General features: G+C 37.6%; 1 protein-coding gene across 1 annotated transcript in view; it reads left to right on the top strand.

The window, feature by feature from the left end:
* The window catches only part of LOC122799750 (kinesin-II 85 kDa subunit-like), an 888,373-nt gene that overhangs the window by 191,458 nt on the left and 676,084 nt on the right, over window positions 1-20,831 (top strand). The window contains exon 5 of the mRNA XM_044069019.1: window positions 18,597-18,743. Coding sequence (XP_043924954.1) covers window positions 18,597-18,743 — 147 coding nt within the window. The remainder of the gene's footprint in view (window positions 1-18,596; window positions 18,744-20,831) is intronic.

Here is a 20,831-nt window from a genome sequence, read left to right as displayed (position 1 = left end):
CAGCATGCATTTCCTGAATAATAAGAAACATAAATCAACAGTATAAAAATATGACAGAAAACCAGAACATTCTGCCAAATCAAGGATAGATGAAAAGCCACGGTCGTACTTGTGGTCTACCTTGAATGGGGGAATACTCTGCACACTTACACTGCATAACTGCTCCTTGCCTTCCTTGGACACATCCAGAGCCACTACAATGGGGAGTGGGGTGCAACAAGTATGTCACAATTTGAAATGTCTCTGGCTGACGGTGATGGCTCTGACACTCATACCTCTCAACTTCAGAGCAAGAAATCTGGACAAAGCCATACATAGAACTAGAAGTGGGACACAGGCCCAAAAGTAAGGACAATTTTTAAATATTGCTCTTATAAACTTAGATAATAGAATAGTAGTAGGTCTTGCATTAGTACGAATTTTCTGAAGAGTATGAAATCTGAAACTCAAATGTCTGCCATTATTTTCTAACTTCAATCTTTAATGACTTGCCACTAATTTGCCAGAAAACCACAGTTGTATGAAAAACAGACCAAAAATGTGATGCAAAATATAAAGTTGCCACACAATACAGCTGGGAACCTGTCAAAGAAGGGACACCTTTTTAATATTAACACTGTTAACTTGAGCAGTTAACAAAATAAGAGCATCTACATGCATTTCTGAAATAAAAGTAATCTATAACTCTGATCATTACTGTTATATATAATTGTAAACCCTCCATGTTTTCTTCCAAAATTGCCATTTTGCGGAGGGATTATTAGGGGAGAGCAACATTTTGAGCCAAAATTGGGGACAGTTGAGAGGTTTGGATATTCCTAATTCTACAAAGCGATTTGCACATACCTCTCAACCTCTTAATGCAGGAAATTTGGACAAGGCCAAATTTATTGGGGGAACATACAAACACTACTAAAAATTGCTCTTGTATAAACTTAAGACAGTTGATAGAATAACAGGTCTTGCTTTAGCATGCATTTTTCTGAAGGTTATGATGTCTGAAACTTAATGTCTGTCATTTAGTGACTTCATTCCTAAATGATTTGCTAGAAAACCACAAATTTTATGAGGAACAAACCAAAAATAAGAAGCAAATATCTATTCATTCTGCAAAAATATGGACAACTGAAAGGTATAGTTCAACTGGGGCTGTCTGAGTTTGCTACCCCCCCCCTCACAAAATCATGGTTGAATGGGGCCTCCCCTCTGCAGCCATTCCAATGTCCCATTCCTTGGTTATTTTGCCCCATTTACCATAAACACTGCAATGTGCATACTGCTTTACTTCTGCAATGATTTAGATTTCATTTGAAAGTTTTATTTTGCATTTTACAGCACAAACCCTAATAGATATCTGTTAAACAAAGCAATGCAGTCTCACAATGAAAATAGACTTAGCATTACAACTTCTCTGCCCTTGAAACTCACATGCATTGAAACAGCATTGAAACCCACATTAAAAAAAATACATTTTGCCAGTGGCAGATAAAGATTAACTTTGGGCTGTTTTCAAAATCATAGGCCCCTTGAACATAAAACATACACATGCTCTTTGATACACCTTCCTGATTGTATTACATTATATTCCTTGTACAATTCAGTACAGTTGTTAGACGGCATTTTAAATTTATTGTTTTGAACATTTTTCAGTAAACAATGAAACAAAATGCATGCACCAGTGACAAAACTGCCCAATTCAGAACATTTCCATCATAAAAAGTCTACTCAACCTTCTACAGTCCACCAGTATCAGTAAATATGCACAATCTCTGAAGTAGTAAAATCCACATTAATGAAATCTGTAACTAATAAAGAGGTTGCTGCTAGCAAACAACTTTATATGTCATTGTTTCATCTACAAATAAAGTGCCTGTTGTTCTTGAAGAATAAATTGCCTATGTCGCATGCATTAAAAAAATGGATGGCAAACTGATAACAGGTTCATAGTTACTAGGTATCTTTGCCAAAAAGGACTGCAGCATCCACCCCCTTTACAACACAGTACAGTATCAGCAATGCATCCACCTACTGTGGGAGTAGAACCCACAGCCTTCTGCATCAAAAGCAAGTACATTACCTGTTGTGCTATTAACAATGCAAGTAAGCTTAGCATAAGCAGCACTAAACTTTTGTTCCCCTGCAGCTATCAGGTCCTTGTAAAATCTACTCGACACTCCTCTGTATCTCTGAACTATGCAGCACAAGAAATCTGGAAAAAGCCAAAATTTATGGGGGGGGGCAAAAGCCCAAAAAACAGGGACACATTTTAAACATTGCTTGTATAATGTTGGAAAGTTGCTAGAATAAAATGCTGTGTTACCACCATACATTTCACTGCCACGTCTTGAACCCAGGGGACCCTGTGCAAAACAGTCAGAGAAACATACCACTATGCCAAATCAGCTGTTTCGTGAAACAGAGGAAGACTGAAACTTAAATGGCTACCATTTAGTGAATTCAGTTCTCACCATAGCTGTCAGCCTCTTAGCAAAAAACACCTGAAAAAAGCCAGTAATGGGGGAATACAGCTGCCAAACATAATCAGTGAATTCAGTTCTCACCATTGCTCTCAACCTCTTAGCAAAAAACATGTGGACAAAGCCAGTAATGGGGGGAATACAGCCCCCAAACATTCAGTGAATTCAGTTCTCACCATAGCTCTCAACCTTAGCACAAAATACCTGGGCAAGGCCAATAATGGGGGAATACAGTCCCAAAAATATGGGCAAATATCAAATATCCATGTTATAAACTTAGACAATTGCTAGAATAAAAGTTTTTGTGCTACCATGTACTTTCTGAGAATATGAAGTCTGAAATTCAAATGCCTGTTATTTTTAAACATTTGTTAACCAGGAAACTAGTCTGACTTGGAACAAAACAAAGCCACTTTTTCAGCAGAGAAAGGAGAAGCACTCTAGAAACATCTTTGTAACAGATGGGGAGGACATGCAGACTCCACACAGAAGACACCCCAGCCAAGAATCAAACCAAAGAACCTGTAGCTATCAGGCAACAATGCTACCAGTGCACCACTGCACTACAGCCCTTTGCAAGGAAAAATGAAGATACAGAAACCACAGATTTTATGAGGAACAGAACAAATATGAGGCAAAAATCTGCAATTTTTTACAAATAGTGGTGGATAGGGAATTCAGGTCCTTGCCACCTACATCCAAGGTACAGGGCTCAAGCCTGAGTATCTCTACCTACCACTATGTGTTGTCACTAGTATATAGCAACTGGGACATTTTACACACACACACACACACACACACACACACACACACACACACCCTACCTGCAAATGTGTCCGAACCTGGAAAACACACATCCCAATACGTAAACACCAACTCCGCCCTCAAATCCATGAAGCGGCAAAACTCCAAACCCATGCTTGAATCCAACGCTTTCCCCGTGAGAGGTTAAACTCACCTCACCTCTCTCCTGATTGGTCCTGTCTGCGGGTGTAGCAGTCTGGAGCTCCTCTGTTCTATGCGGTCATCACCACACAGATTCCTGGGCATCTGCAGGGCAGAAAATGCCTTCCCTGTATCCGGACTGCTGACTCAGGCAGTCTGAGTTTGCACAGATTCCTGGGCATCTCTGGGGCAGTCTGAGTGTGTCTGTGCATGCGTGGAATTCTGGGACTTGTAAAAATTAATTTTTTTTGTTTTTCTAATTTTATGTTTCACATTTTTTTTCCTTTTGTTTCTAGGTGGGAGGGCTGCAGTCCTGCAGTCCTATAGCATGAGCCGCTATTGACTAAACTTAAATATTCTACATGGGGGGGTTGTCATACTATTGAGATACAAGGGAAATCCAACCTTGTACACATTCCCACATGATTCATGTCAGTCATGTAACCCTCAAAACTCTCCTTCAGTACAAGAAAAAATGTCAACATGTCAAAAGTCTAATGGCATTACTGTATGATAATCATTACCACCTAATATTTTAGTCCTGCAGATGTCAGACTTGTCAGTCTCAGGATTTTTATTGCATCTCCAACATTTTAAATGGAACTTGTTATTACTGACTCTACTTCCTGCAAGGTTTTTATTAAATAATGAAGGAGATTAGACTGACCTAGTGGTGTGGAGGGATATAGCCCTGAATATATACAGACAAACGGAATCTAGACTAGCGGCTAGAGCACTTGCTGGCTCAAGCAGGATAGGGAGGGACACTTTTTCCTACCCAGCTCACACAATTGTTCCGATGACAGGATCTTAGATGGAGAGTGGAGGCCTATCATAATGCAGGGAGCTGGTACTGGGAAGACACTGGCATGCCTGCACAAGTTGGTTATGGCAGTCTCACTGGTACATGCTGGGGTGTGGTCAGGTGGGGTGTAGGTTCCCATGTAGTGACACAAGTGCACACATCAACATCACAATCAGAGGTGAGGTTATGTCTTAAAATGAAAAAAAAAATGCAATCATTGCTGAGATGAAAATAAGTGCACAAACCACCATCATGGCCGCCTGGATAAAGGCTCCCAGCAAGGAGCAAAATGTCTGAGAGACAAAAATTGCAAAAAAAAAAAAAAAAAAAAAAAAGAATTGAAGGAATTTATATTTAAACGTAGAGGTACAGGGTATAGTCCATTGCAGGGAGATATGGGGTGGTTTTCACCCTTTGAAAAAATATCATTTTTTATCTTATACAAGAATACTGAAAATCTTTTTATTCCCTTTTTATATACATACAACTTACTCCTTTTGTTTCTGCTGAAGTTACACACACAATGTTTGGGGTACCAGTACATATGACTTTCCATAATATCCAAGCTTTACTTTATATTTTATTAATTTCTCCAAATAATGAAACTGAAGTCTAGGCCAGCCTGACATGCAAATGAAGAGGCTAATAATCCTTTATCTTTCTTTTTTTTAAGACGTTGGTAATCTTATGGTTGACCAAATGATTTGATAAAAAAAAAAACAGAAACAAGTAATCTGCCACTAATCTGTAAATCAAATTAAATTAATAACCAATTTGTTTTAAGGATAGTTATAGTGACTTTAGATAACAAAGAATGCAGCAGCATTTAGTATATTTGGCATTAAGGATAACGGTGAAATGTGTTGATAAACTAAATATAAAATGATAAAACAAGAAACATTTAAATTAGAATATACAGTGAGTTTATATCAATACAGTGAAAGCCACATTTGTCAAAACACATTCCAATAAGACCTTTACAATGACTCTCAGAAGAATGAGGCCATTTCTGCAGGGGTGGGGAGCAAGCCCCTCTAAACACTTACATCCCACATCCTTTAACAGACCAACTCGAAGACTGTGTAGCAGTGAGAATAAATAGGATTCTTCTTAATGCCACTGTCCTATGAACTCAGTGTATCTACAGGGATTCACTATACAATCTTGAAGTACTGAAATGTCGAATTTCAGTATTTAGAGACTGAATAGTTGAAAATCCACATACACGAAAACCCACAATCACGAACACTACAACCGCGACCATTCACACACACACAAACCAAGACATAATCACACACACATACACCTACCTAACTAAACAAACATAACAACACACAGAAACACACCTAACCTACCTATAAGCAGGGGGGCTGTGCCCCCCACACCCCCTACTTATATAGTCTAACTCTGAGGTCGCACTAAACACACAAACACACAAAACACACCACCACACACACTCACACACACTACAATCCCTACCCAGTATCCTCAAACACACAGCACTTACCTGAAATCCCAGATAAAGCCACAAACCGTACCACACGTAATGATCATGACACCATGATAGCGGCAAATTTGACATTTGTGGATTTGGCAAACTGCAGTTTCGAGTAGCTGCACTTTCAACTATTCAGTCTCGACTTACTGAAATTTGAGATTTCAGTACGTCAAGATTGTCTAGTGTATCCATCTACAGACATATGCAGTAGGCTCTCAGACTGCCAGAAACCCTGTCACTTCCCAAATGTGCTAAAGTAAACCAAAGTAAATGTGATGACACATCTACTAAACAATCTACACATGCATTGCTCCATTACAAGGGTTGGCATCCACTTTACTCAAGTGGAATGTGGTGAAGGGACAGTGTGTTTGCAGAAGTAATCTAACTTTGATGATACTCTGTTTGAAGAGGTATTAGAAGTCCTTGCTAAAATAATTGGTTGTATAGGGTATCCTGCAGATATTGTTGAACAAGCCACAACAAAAGTTTCAAATCACTGTAACTTCTTTGGAACAGTTAGCTATAAATGTGAATTTGATAACTAGCAGAAGTAGTAATGTAAGAAAGCAGTTTTCTTCTGTAGTGTCTCAAATACATTTCCCTAGAATACAAAGGCATTAAGTTAGTTAAATAATTGGTAAATGTTGATAGGAAATCCAGAAATTATTTAGAAATTTGGTGTCAGATCCTTGCTTTTTTAACAAAAGAACCAAGATTATTTTTGAAAATAATAAGGAAACTGAGCATTTTTTTTCAAAAGGCTGGGCACCTTCAAATGCAAATCCTGCAACTTGTATACTTACAGCAAATTTGCCAGATTAGTTTAGTGACCCTTAACTAAAGGTCTTTCAAACCACTTTTTTCCAAGTTGTGGTTCTTCCATTGAAGTTTATGAATAAGAGTTCTTAAAATATGAGGGTTTCTTTGTTTTTTGTTGTTGGAAAGATGATAAGAAAATTGTGTACCTGAATTTAGAAACACTAACATGCTAATAAGAGTAAAAAGGATAATAATGCTTTATGTAAGCATGTCACTAGCGGCAGAAGTTTCCAGCTTTCTCTTGTTGATGCTGTCAAGACCAAAATTAAACGTTAAGTTTTTTTAGTGCTTTTTAGTCCCCCCTGGGCTAAATGAAACCAGTAATGTCAAAAGTGTTTTAACTGTAGATCTTTGAAGTATTACGACAATAATTCAATGATATGCCTAATATGTTTAATTTAGTTTTTAGCATTGTTGTTATTCTAAAGTTTTTCTTTTACATTTAATTATTCTGCATTGTTATTTAATTGTGATTAGTTACATTTTTGAATGTGACTTATGAGTTAGTTATTCAATGTGAAGGAAACTGATTACTTTTAAGATTGAAGAAGTCTTAAAATATTGTAAAGAGATGGCAGTGCTTACTTGATTTTGTATTTATTTTTAAGCAATTACATTCTTTACATTTAACATGGTATTCACTGTTTAATGTTATTTTTTTTTATCTTCAACCAGTTAAAACACCACTGCAGTAGCACTATTTTTTTATTTCTATAACCATCTTTATACTGAATCCAATATTCAACAGTGTTAATGGAGATCCTTCAAAATGTAATGACTATCAAATTCAAATTTTGGAAGCCTTGTGATTAACTGTGCATGAGTTTTTAGCATTTGATTTTAATTGGAATAATAAATGCACACTTTTATTCATTTAAAAGTAACAATAAATACAGCAGTGCTAAATGCCCTCATAAAATATGTGAAGTTAACATTTTTCTGTCTTTTCTTTAATGTATAAGAGCAATCTAACTCAAGGCTCGTATATCATCATATACTAGAATTCCATATGGTTTATGACAGTATACACTATGTAACTAATTTTCTGTAGTTTCAAATACATAAAGGAGCTGTAGATTACATTTAACCATTATTTTAGTTGCTGTGGCATATGAGTGGGTGGGTTACTCAGTGATTCTTGATGACACCTACCCAGAACATGGTTTAATATTTATTTCTGTGTTTATATTGTATCTATATATAACTAATACTTTTTGCTCAACTGCCTGGAATGTCAGAGGTCTGAATACTGCTCTTAAAAATATTACATTTTAGAAAAGTAAAGAACATGGGCCTACAACTTTTGCTACAAAAGATAACATTCAGAAGAGAAAAAATATTTGCATTGAAATAATGGGTTAAAAAGTAATAACAAGCTGTACAAAACCCCTCCAACCTCCAGTGCTGCAGGGAATTACGTAATCTTACAAAAACAAGTCGACCATGACAAAAAAACTTCTATCTCAAGCCACTTGAAAACCCCACTCCAACCCCCCAAAATTCTGGAATGCTGTCAACAAACTATTACATCCAGGTAACCCCTCTTCCCCAAATCCCTCCCGTAATAGCTCTGCCTTGGACACTGCTACTCTTTCAAACTCCTTCTGCATTGACTCTGTTCAGAAATTAACTAAAAAAAAAGACACAGGTACCTACCCCGCTATCTCCCCTTCCCTTCTTCTCTTACATTCTCTTTCTCCCTTAAGCCTGTTTCCACTACTTATATCAGATCACTTCTCAGCAAGCTCAAAACACACGCTCCTTCTTCCAATAACTTACCACCTCTTTTCCTTAAACTAGCAGCAAAAACCATCACGTATCCTATCTCTACATTAATAAATAGAACAATCCAGGAACACTCAGTACCAGAAATTTGGAAAAAATTCTATGTCATTCCCCTCCATAAGGAGGTAAACTCCACTGACCCCTCAAATTTCAGGCCAATTGCTATTCTATCTCCCTTATCAAAGACTCTAGATAAATGCATACATAAACAACTCCTTGCCCATCTGCTACAGGAAAATCTCCTCACCCCTACTCAACATGGTTTTCGCCCAAATCATAGTACATCTACAGTGCTAACATCTTTTATACAGAATATCTCTATATTTCAAAACAACAATAAATTAGTCTCATGCCTTTTCCTAGACCTCTCTAAGGCCTTTGATACTGTCTCCCACAATCTATGCCTGTCCAAACCATCTAGCCTTAATCTCTCCAACTCAGCTATTGCCTGGTTATCTAGTTACCTCTCTAACTGACTTCGGTCTATTAGAGGGCTCTCTGCATCTTCTCCTTTTCTCCCAGTCCACATTGGGTTCCCCAAGGCTCCATCCTTGGACCCCTCTTATTCAATATTTTCATCAATAACCAATATCTGTACTGTCCTCTTTCTTCTTTAATACAGTATGCTGATGACTCTACTATAATGTCTGCCTCTGACAATCTCCCCCACCTACTCTTCCTCACTCAAGAATCTCTGCACTCTGTTTAAAACCAGCCAATTCCTACTCAGCCCTAATAAAACTAAACTCCTACTGTTCCTTCATAAATCTCTCCAACACCTCAAATTTTCCTTCTCTTTCTCCTCCCTTAATAACACATCTATCAAAATTGAACCCCACATGGGGTCATCATTGATGATCAACTTAAATTTGATCTTCACATCCAAAACTGCATCAAAAAGACACATCAAAAATGTGACTACTTTATAGAAACAAAAGATTCCTCACAAACAAATCTAAACTCTCACAAGCCTATCTTCTTCCCACCCTACTATATGCTTCCCCTATCCTTACTAACCTTCAAACAAATCTCTTAACTAAACTTGAGCTAACATACAATAAAATTTCTAGATTTGCCGCTAATTTACCCTACTGCTCTCACCACCTCCTATCACTAAAAAACCTACACTGGCTCGAACTACACCATCAACTCCTTCAGTCTCAGCTATTCCTAGCTCAGTCCATCCTAAACCAACCCCACTCCTGTCCTGTACTCTCAACACTCATCAGCCCCTACACTCCTAATCGTAATCTTAGCAGCTCTGACCTCCACCTCCTCCAGATCTCCAAACCCAGTTCAACCATCTATGATTACTCAGTAGCAAATGCTTGGTACAAACTCACTCTATCTTTAAGATCTATCTCTAACTTAAATTGTTTCCAAAAAAACTTTAAAGGACATCTACTAAATTCTTGGGCCTGCTCTTGCACTCACTCTTAATTATACCTGACCTCTTTCCCAATCCCTCCGCCTATTTAAGTGTCTACTTCACTACATCTTTCTTCATCCTTTCTACCCTAATATTTATTATTCCTGAAATATCTTATTCCGGTTGAATTTCTTTCGCTCTTTCCTTTCTGATACTTTACGCATCTCTTTCTTCATCATTTCTAGCAACTGCATTTTTGGTCCAGCTGCTGACAAAACATTATTGTTAGCTATTGTATTGCTTGTAATCTTATACTACTACTAAATCTATGTCCTAAGATGTAACTACCAGGAAATATCATAAAATTGCTTGTTAGTCACATTTATTTTATTTAATATTTTTCTTATTTACATGCAATTTTCATTTGGAGCTTTTCTCCTTAGGTCTCCACTGAAAATGGGCATCTGCCCAGTTGGACTAACCTGGTCAACAAATGTCAAATAAATAAGCAAACAAACAAACAAACAAATAAATAAAATCTTAAATAAATAGGAATATTCAGCAAAGAATTTAAGTGACCCATGGAAGAATCAGTCACTGATGAACGTATAAAATAGAATGTTTGCAGACTTAATTCTGCTGCTGAAAATTTTGAATTAGTGACTTATATGCACCAAATAGGTGATTGTATACACTTTAAAAATGTTCAGATAGCTAACTTAACTGTGATCATGCTTCTAATCATGTTAGATGGTAATCTTAACCTAAAAGCTTCTAATTCCAAATATCAGGCAATGGATGACTGATCATGGATTCCATACAGCCCAGTAATGCTAGCCTCTTCTTTCCTTAGAATGGATTGGTGAAAGGAGAAAAAGCCATCAGGAGAGATTATTGTGTGTGTGTGTGTGTGGGAGGGGGGGGGGGGTGATACCTCTGAGTTTCTTGAAGTCCTATATGATCAAACTGAATGACACATATGTTTGTTTTATGCTACAATGCAGGATTCAGGAACTGGCGGTACACATTATGAAATTACCTTTGAAATGTCAAGCATGTCTGATTAGTACAGGTTGAGGTGCATGTTTCCAAAGAGGTTACATGTTCAGAATAATAAGAAACCATAGATAAGCATTTGTGTGCCATATGAATAAATTCCTTGTTTTATGTCAGCCTTGAAGTTCTAATCTTATTGATTAGTGAAGGGTCATCACAAGGTATTCTAATCATTTCACCAGATGTATTATGTGTCAGACTTACTCCAAACATGTGACATCAATGGAAAGTTTGGATAATTTGTTCCAACATATGACGTTGTGTTCTTTTTTGCAGTTATAGTTTATTGCTTTCCAATGCATTTACTCACTTAGCAAAAGGTGACTGCAGTTACTTGAACAAACATATGAAAACATTGTAAAGTCATTGTGAATTTTTCTCTCTGTAATTTCACAGGAATTTCTAAGTGATCTGGTTTCTCCCATCTCTCAAAAACATCTACTTAATTGTCCACTCCAAATCGTCCATATATAAGGCATTTTGTTCTTGCTTTTATGTCCCCGATCATGACTAAAAGTGGTCTTTGAAGGAAGATTTCAGTTATCCATGTAAGAAGTGATAAGTTGTAAGACCCAGCCTGAATAAAGGCAGTACTGACACATCTCTTTCCACCAGGGATGAGACATGTCATAATATTGCAATTCTACATTTCACCAGTATAGTGTTTTACATGTCATACCACTATAAATGTATGTAAATACTGCACAGTAACTTTGTTTTGCAGCATTGTAATCATCTCTGCTGGTGTGTCAAAGGTGGCTAAACAGCTTTACTAATGAAGCATGCAGTCTATATACATCACATAATTAGGAATTATGAAATGTACATGAAAATTATTTATAAAGCTGAAACTGATGCATGCATTCATAAACAAGGACATAGGCAATCTCCAAGCACTTGACTCTACCCAGTTTGGATTCATCAAGGGCAGACCAAGGCCCTGGATGAGGGAAAGTTAGTACATACAGCTTACCTTGACTTAGCTAAGGCCTTTGACACAATCTTCCCACTTGGGCATCATCAAAAAGCTAACACAGCTTGGCATAAATCTCTATCTAATCAGGTGTGTGGCCAATTGGCTCACCAATAGGACCCAGAAGGTCAAAATAGGTGCCTCCACCTCCGACAGCAGCCCTGTCACTAGTTGTGTTCCCCAGGGATCTGTCCTGGGACCCCTACTGTTTGGCATCTACTTCTCAGAGGTCCAGGCAAAGTCAAAAGGCCTGTGGCTGACTAAGTTTGCAGATGAGTGTAAGTTGGGTGCTGTCATTGACTCCACAAATGATGTTAACATACTGCAAGAGGGACTCACAGCAACAAGTCACTGGTGCTAAAGTCATGGCCTTAAGTTAAACACAAAAAAATGTATTATCATACTATTCAGCAAAAACATGGCCCCAACTGATTGCCACATCAATAGCAACTCCCTAAGCACAGAACCTGTTGTGAGAGACCTGGATACACAGGTTGACAACGATCTCCCATTCAGCCATTATGTAGCAGCAGTGGTCAGAAAAGCCTTCTACTTGGTTTATCTCATATGTAAAGGGATTGCATCCAGGAAAAAAAAGGAGGTTATTACCTCTCTGTACTCCGTCCTCATTAGGCCAACAATTGAGTATAATGCCCTGTTTGGTATGTACCTCTCCAAATACCTGCACCAACTGGAAAGGCCATAGAAATACCTGACAAAGAGAATCCATGGCCTCCACCAGCTGTCCTATGTGGACAGACTCAAATCACTATCACTCTACTCAGTATTGTACACATTGCTCAGAGGTGATCTGTGTCTCGCCTACAAGGCAATATTGGACCCTACCCTACTAGAGATGCTCCATACCTGTAAGTCTAACTCCTCATGGATTACCTGCTCAAAAGGTCTGAATCTAATATGTAACATTAACAAAACCTGCTGGAGAGTCAGGCTTGTCTCCCAGATGCTGCCCCATCTGTGGAATAGACTTCCCACACATGTCAAACAGAGTACCTTGCTGACCCTCTTCAAGCACAAATTTGATGAGTGGATGGGAAACCACAAATTTGTCCCAGAAGTTCCACCTGTGTCCCCCACTGACAGAGGTGACAGGTGCTGACTGAGGTCTCTATTTTGGGGATAAACTTTTGGCTAGGCTTGTAAGGGCCCCAGGGCCCTTAGCCTAGTAACTTCGTATGATCCTATGATCAGCAGCAGTGGCATTATAATCTGTGCTGTACTGTTTGCTGTATTATTTGCACTTCTCTACTTTGATATTGCACTCAGTGGGACATAGCCATGTTTATGCATAATATCTGTAGAAAATCACTGAAAATAGAGAAATTATTTACAAACTATACTGTCGCTGAGTAACATAGTTAGGATTTCCTTGTATAAAAACCTTAAATGTTCTTAAACAGGGAAATGGAATGTTAGGATTGCCCTCTCTTCACTGTTCTATGTACCATTATAGCTTAAGTTTTGCAGCCTGTATATCCCATTTCTTACATAAACTGTTATCTTAGCACAATGACCTAGGTAGCAGTAGTACATTTTTATATCCACTGATTAATCTATGCTTGCATCAACATTGGAACATATGTACTACTTTACCACAACAACAGCGCTATAAAACAGGGTCGATGAAAAAACAAAAAACAAAAAAACAAACAAACAAAACTATCCAATCAGATTACTGGAAAACATAACTTCTAATGCTAGCAAAACTACATGGACATGTATGAGAAGAAATACCAGTTACACCAATAACACTGCTAGAAAATTTTGAGCCTACTGCTATTAACTCATTACAGGCTATTAACACTTCTTGGTGTTTTTCTAGTTATATCTTATTGATGCCTTTAGGCATCTGAAACTGTCTATTCATATTTACATTAATAATTCTGAAACCACCCTTCATACAAGTTATTGAGAAATGTAATCTTAAAGTTTACATGATATGCAGTACAACTGCACTAATAGTTGGCCTTTAATTGATGTAGTTAAAGATATATTGCTATTTGTATATTTATTTATATTATTGTGATTGTTATACAACCAAGTGATATAGACAGAACTGCTTAGCCTCATATGAAAGGTCCCAGATGGATAAAAAAGGTGCTGGTGTCAGTATATATGTAGCTGTAGCATGAGCCATTACTGAGATAATGTAAGTTGCTTACAGATGATTAGAAAATTAGTATTTACTGTGTTTACTGTGACTTATAAAATCCAGTCTAAGACCTACAATCTAGTGAGTGCTACAATTGCAAAAATTAGTTTATGCTGAACAGTTTGCCATTTATACTTTGTTAGTACCTCTCATGGTTCCAGAGATATGACTGTTTGTTTGAAATGTGAAAATATTACTCAGTTTTGACAAAAGCTCAGGATGCAATCATTGGAAGTTAAAAGTGTAAACTTCCAGAAATCCATTGGAGGGAATTAGGCAAGCCAATCACTCAGATCACTCACAAAACTTAAAAAATAAAATAAAATAAAAATAAATGACCATAATTCCCACAATTGAGCACCAAACTGTAACGTACATTAAGCATGCTAAAATTTAGACAATAGAAGCCATCCAGTAGACCTTTTCCATGAAGTATGCAATGCTGTATATAGCAATATACTAATGTGTACTGGAATGTGCACATATAAAACATGGCAGCTTGGTGTCTTCTACCTATTGATTTGTAAAACGAAGGAAAATACACACCGACAGATAAAAAAAATTCTTATTAATCCACAGACCTTTTTAAAAATGAAAGTGAAAATGCTTTCAAATAAGACCATTATACAACAGCGAATGATTGTTCCTTTCTCTGGATAAAGCAGGACTAATTCATGAGTGGTATGATTTATCTGCAAGGACAAACCCCACATTTTTCCCAGATTCTGCCACAGTGTATTATTTATCATAGAGAGAACCCAATTGACCCCAACTGCTCAGTTTCCTTTACTGTTATCATATACAGTGACATAATCCCCTTGGATGAAATGTATGCAGTGTAAAATCAGCCTGACAGTTTACGATGAATCTGCTGTGTTCTACTACTTTCTGTATTGCTATGGCAGGGTGAGTATTGGATTGTGCAGAGTGCAGGGACATTGCAGTTGTTAGGATATGTGAACTAGTGGACAGGTGTTAACACAATGTTCAGTTTCCTTACTTTCTTATTTTCAAACATTAAAAGTTTTTTTTTTGTGCAAGTAAACCCCGAGTGTATACAAATATTATTTTTGTTAATACTTATTTAGACTTCAGTTAGTCAAGGGACACTTTGTTAGAGATTGTGAATGGTCAAACACTCATTGATTGTGGACGATTATGGACCATGGCCCAGTTTCACTCTGTTCACAAATCTTATGCACGGAGAAAAATATAGTTGAAAAATAGTTTGGGAAGACCACCAGCTCACATTCTTGTCATTTATGAAGCAGCAAACATAGCCTGGTACTGTGGTGCAGAGGGTCAGAAGCCTGACTATGACCCAGGTAAACAGAGTTTGATACATGACTCCTAGCACTGGAAAAGCCAGGTAAGGAGGGGGAGGAGAGAAGACAGAAGGCATGGTCCACTTGCCTGTCCTAGGGGAGGGGGACAAGGAGGGGGTTTGTGTTTATATGAAGGAACACAGGGCAGTATAATCTCCTGGTGGAGACTGGAGAGGTCACTACTCATGACTTGGAGGGGGGTTAGCGCTGCTTGGAAGTAGTGTTCCTTGTGGAAGGGCAAACTCACTACAGAAGTGAGGGGACATCCTCAATGGACAGCTTATTGCATGTCCCTCCATTGTCTTGTCAGGTACGCATGTGGCTGGGCCGGTAATAACAACTGAATAACCATTGAACAACCCTGATGATTGCCTGGATGATGACCACACTCAGTTGGGTCTTACATGGTAAAGGAACAAATGGGCTGGCTGACCAAACTAACCAAGGGAGGATCCGGTATTTAGTTGGTATTGGGTGCAAAAAAGCTGCAAAAAATACAGCAAACATGATCTTACTTTGTATGATTCTTCTGAATAATTACATGGCTTTTGAAATTAATGACAGCAACAACTGGTGATAGTGAGCAGAGATCAGTGGTTGTTAGGGAACTGATTCAAGGATGCACTGTGAGTGTCTGTTTTACAGAACACCTGGGGGCATTATGACATCATAATATGCCCGTATACTGTAGCATAGGTTACTGGAACCTTCTCAGTTCACATTACTAGGGGTTAATAACTGACCTGCACTATGAATGCCTGGTAAATAAGGGGTACAGTAAAACAATGGTGGATAGGCATAAGACAAGAAGGCCTGTGGGGCAGTGATAAGGTGGGATAAGGAATAAAGGAGTAAGGAGGTGCAGACAGATGTTGGGGTACCTAGTCAAACTTACATGTCAGTTTGTTTTAGTAACTGTAGACAGTTTTTCATAAATGAGTAGACATACTGGAAAGCAACAGTCCACGATTGCATAAATGGTACAAGACCTCATATGCTAATATTAATTTTCCAAATCTTTCACTGATACACACACCGCACATGAAGAGGTTTGAAAGAATAAATATACTGAAATTGTTAGATTGTTAGACTGCACTGGTATGCAGGACAGCATACATGCACAGTCAGCTGCAGTGCCCATCAATAAGGTGTAGTAATGGAGAGCAGACCTAGACCAGCTAATGGTCAGCTGGCAGACAAGCAAAGGGAGACAATAGGTTTATCTTTAAGAATTATATTATGCTGGGAAATGTGGAAATGCACCATCCTCAATATGCATTTTGTTAAAAAATGTTGTTAAAAGTCTGGCTGCTGTAAACAGTACTGCACCATACTATGTTAAAAAAAGAGAATAACTTGAATGGTCTTTAATTAATAAGCACTGGTCAGTAAAGATGATGGATTTATGATTGTCCTCTTTCCCTCTGAAGCCAATCTGCTTAAAATTCGTAAGAGAAATGGGTAATACGGGGAATTATTCCAATAATTTCAGACAGTGCACAGTAATGTGCTACATGGACACTTAACAAGATCTTATTCTTACCCATAATGTAGAATACTGGTGGATGCTGGGATATATAGCTATTAAACTACACCCATGTTTGTGTAACTCTTTCTTCTGCCTGGAGGCATCAAACGTTGGCACAGTTCCAACTCCAAGACACCCTTGGTTCTTTCTTTCTATAAGGGATCTAACATTCTGTAGTCATGTAGTCATGTGGGAGACTCTGACTGACAAAATATTTTAATACACAACCTTCAGTGTCTTGTAGCTGGGCAGTCCATATGGCTGTCACCCTTGGAGTTAATCTTGCAAAGAAAATGTATACATCATAATAAGTATAAAATCCTCTTATAGATACTACAATTATTCTATGTGCAATAGATGAGCATGGCTAATAGCCTAATAGTTCATCTTCCTGGCCCCTGCTTGTAAATGTTTCATCTCCCAAGCTCCTGCTTGCACTTATCAAGGGTATCAGAACTTTTCAGATATTTGGGATGCATGGCTAGGCTTAAAAAGGCCCTTGTGGTTGTTAGCCTATTAAACCCCTATGAACCTATGAAGTATTGCATGCAGAGGGTACAGGATGATTTGCTAATTGACAGTCAGCAAATGGTAAGGTAGATCTTGAGCTGGATGAAATATCTGTATACGGACAGATATAGCTATAAAGAGCATCTCAGTCTGCAGGGAAATGGGAAATCAGCCTTATCACCCAATATTCCCAGCCTAATTTCTGAAGATGATACTTCTATCTATAGATTACACTTGCTCAAATTTAGCCTGCACCCAGTTGTAAAAACTTACTTTTTTCATTGTGGTTTTATGATCTGCATGACCTGTATGACTTTAGGATGAATATTTATTATGCAACTTATGTATTCATGCCTTATCTACAGATTGTACATGTTCACAATGAAGTCTGTACTCAGTTGTAAGGACTTTGCTACTTTCAGTGCATTTCTATAATCACTGGGTTATCTGGATCGATGCAGAATTTTTAATCTGCACACTTGTGTCTTATTTGTTTATATATGTAATAAACACATCAGTGTGTTACTTGTTTAACTTGCTTGAAAAGGGTCTTCTGACCAGAGTGCATACCCGTTTAACAAATATAAAAATAAAAATGTGTTTTTTATTTTTAAAAATGCATACATTTTATGTGGTAGGCATACAATTGTATGTGCAGTTGTACATATTTACTACTGATGTGGTAGAGCCACAGATATATCCAAATATGCTGTATCATCAGTTGCGGCCTGTACCGGTATTAACTTTAGGTATGGACATCCCAACAAAGACAAATGTGTTTTTATGCTCTTCTGGTTCTGATGATGCTCAGTAATGCTGAGAAGGAGGCAAGTAAACTGCAAAATATCATTTACTAAATATCTGAATTTTTCAACATTCTGCTCATATATTTTGCCACTGCAAAGCAATTTTTTTACTCAGCATTTTTATACTGTTACTGTACTCTGCAGTATAATCTCTAATATACCAAAATGAAAAAAAATAACTTTTCTTAGAGTTTAAGAGACTTTATATTAGGAATTAGAATTGCTACATTATATCTACTATGTTAGAGTGGTATAGCAAATGGCATTATAGGTTGAGTTACTCTGGAATGGAGCGTAATCCATGTTTTCTCTGTACAACAAACATATCTGCCTAACCAATGTTATGACATCCCTCTGCAAGGGCTGGGCTACTTTCGGCATTCTCTAGTGGGAAAGTAATTTATGTGTCTGGTGCATTCTTTTTATGGCAGCGTGTGTATAATATGGAATAATGATATCTGCTTGGAATGAACAAATGTGTATTGAATAGCTTCTAATAATGCAGTGAAAATGTTTTTTTACAGGAGAACATTTATGCTGAGATAGTCCGACCTTTGCTGGACAGAATAATTTCTGGGTACAATGTGTCACTACTTGTGTCTGGTACCTCAAGTTCAGAAAAGGAGTCTTTATTATTTGGGAATGATAAACAACATGGAATCATCAAACAGGTAACAAAATGCTACTACAGTCTGATATTCAAAATATTTCTGCAAAGTATGTAGTCCCTGTGTATTATTGTGTGGTGGTAGTGTTTGTAAGCAGTGTGCTCATATCTACTACTAAAGTTATTCCAAGACAAGAGCATAACTGCGAGCAACTCACTGCATTTTTATGAAAAAACTTAAGTCAACCTACGTAGAATATGTGTTTACTTTAGTCTGATAGTCATTGATCAGAAGCCAGATAAACCAAGACTATGTACAAAATGTAACCTTTCACTGCAGTTATGAAGCACAGTACATTTATGAATGGTCAGCAAAATTAAAGATACCATCTGCTCTGAAATTCTGCATTTCCAGTTTGGCAGAAAAATTAGAAACAGCCATAATGCTAAATTACTTTATTGGCATTCAAAAACAATTCACTCTTGCTCCCCTTTTCTTTGCTACTTGTTGCTGCCAGTAACTTGATTTCTGCCAAGTAGAAAATTTCCAGACCATGTACCTTTAGAGGTTTTATTCTTTGTATGAAAATACAGTCTGAAATAGTTCATATAATCCTCCCTAGCTGGTTGATAAATCCAAAAAGATGTTTTTTAACATGTGTTGCTAGGAAAATGAAAACTGACACCAGTGTGTATTTGCATATTTTAATCATTGTTTAAATAAGGAATATTCGACAATCATTCACTATCTCGCAATGCTTCAACATGAGATTATGTTAACAATTAGTACAAGAACAATAGGGTCTCGAAAGAAATGTGAAAAATATAGTGTGGTTCATTCTGGCAAGCAAAACATTTCCACATCATACCATTTTGGTGACTGAGCCCCCCCCCGTAGTAAGGGATCTAGGCACTCATTGATAATTCTCTATCTTATGACCACAATGTCTCTTTTGTAGTTCAGAAAGCCTTCTCTCTGGCTCATCAAAATTCCATAAGCATTTCCATACCTCTCAGCCTCTTTAAACATTAAAAAAAACATAGGTTCTGCCTCTAAAATCATAGCAGAGGGCCCCCAAAAATGGTGGGCCCCATTCAACATTAAGTTAGGACAAAAAAGGGTTCTTTTAAACCTAAACAGGAAAAAAAAAGACTCGGCTGTAGATCTGTGCAGTTCCTACAGTTTCTTATACAGAAACCATCTAAACACATTCATCTAAGGAACCAGGATATCAGCCACAAATTTATTTATCTAACATTTATTAACCGGGAAAGTCCAACTTGGAACAAAGCCAATTTTCAGAAAAGGCCCAGGGAGAAACACTCCAGACAGATGTCTTCGTAACGTGAGAGGAAACACACACAAAAGCAGGAAAGACATGCAGAAGTCACCCCAGCTGAGACTTGAACCAGAGAGCCTCTTTCTGGGAGGTGATAGCACTACCACTGCACCACTGCACCTGAAATAGAATTTAAAATGCTAGCTTGACCAGTGACAATTTGACTTTCTATCTACTTCCCTGTGCTGTTGGTCTATTTTTCTAGCTGCACTATCCCACTTTTCTTCTCAGCAGACTAATAGCACAGTGCAGTTAGAAAAATAGACAAATAGCACAGGTAACTAAAAGCCCATTGTGCTATTGGTCCGTTTTTCTAGATGCACTGATATATTAGTCAGTTGAACAGACCAATAATATATTGCAGCTTGAAAAATGGAGCAATAGCACAAATAGCTAAAAGCCCACTATGCTATTAGCATATTTTTCTAGCTCTAAGGTGTTATTGGTCAGCTGAACAGACCAATAGCACAGGGTACTTATTAAAATGGAGAAGCCCCCTGTGCAACTGGTCCATTTTTCTAGCTGCACTGTCTTATTGGTCTGTTCAGCTCCTTTCTCTTTCATTGGCAATACTATTGAGTCAATGAAAGACATGAATCTGAGTTGTCAAAGGCTAAATCGGAGTAGTAGTCTAAATCAGAGCAGTGGAACATAGATGAACATTAATTCCAAAATCAAAATGCTCCAACAAATGCTGAGTGATTGAGATGTATGAGCATCTCTTCTAAATCCAGAGAAGTCTTAATTGTCCTTTATTGATATCATATCAAACCCGTTAATGAATATAATGCTCTTTTTGGCATGTATTTGCC

This window comes from Protopterus annectens, chromosome 4.part0 (genome assembly GCF_019279795.1).
Source record: "Protopterus annectens isolate FY-2018-M chromosome 4.part0, PAN1.0, whole genome shotgun sequence".
Classification (NCBI taxonomy): domain Eukaryota; kingdom Metazoa; phylum Chordata; order Ceratodontiformes; family Protopteridae; genus Protopterus; species Protopterus annectens.
Note: the sequence above shows the minus strand (reverse complement) of the source record. Positions and strands in the feature narration are given on the sequence as shown.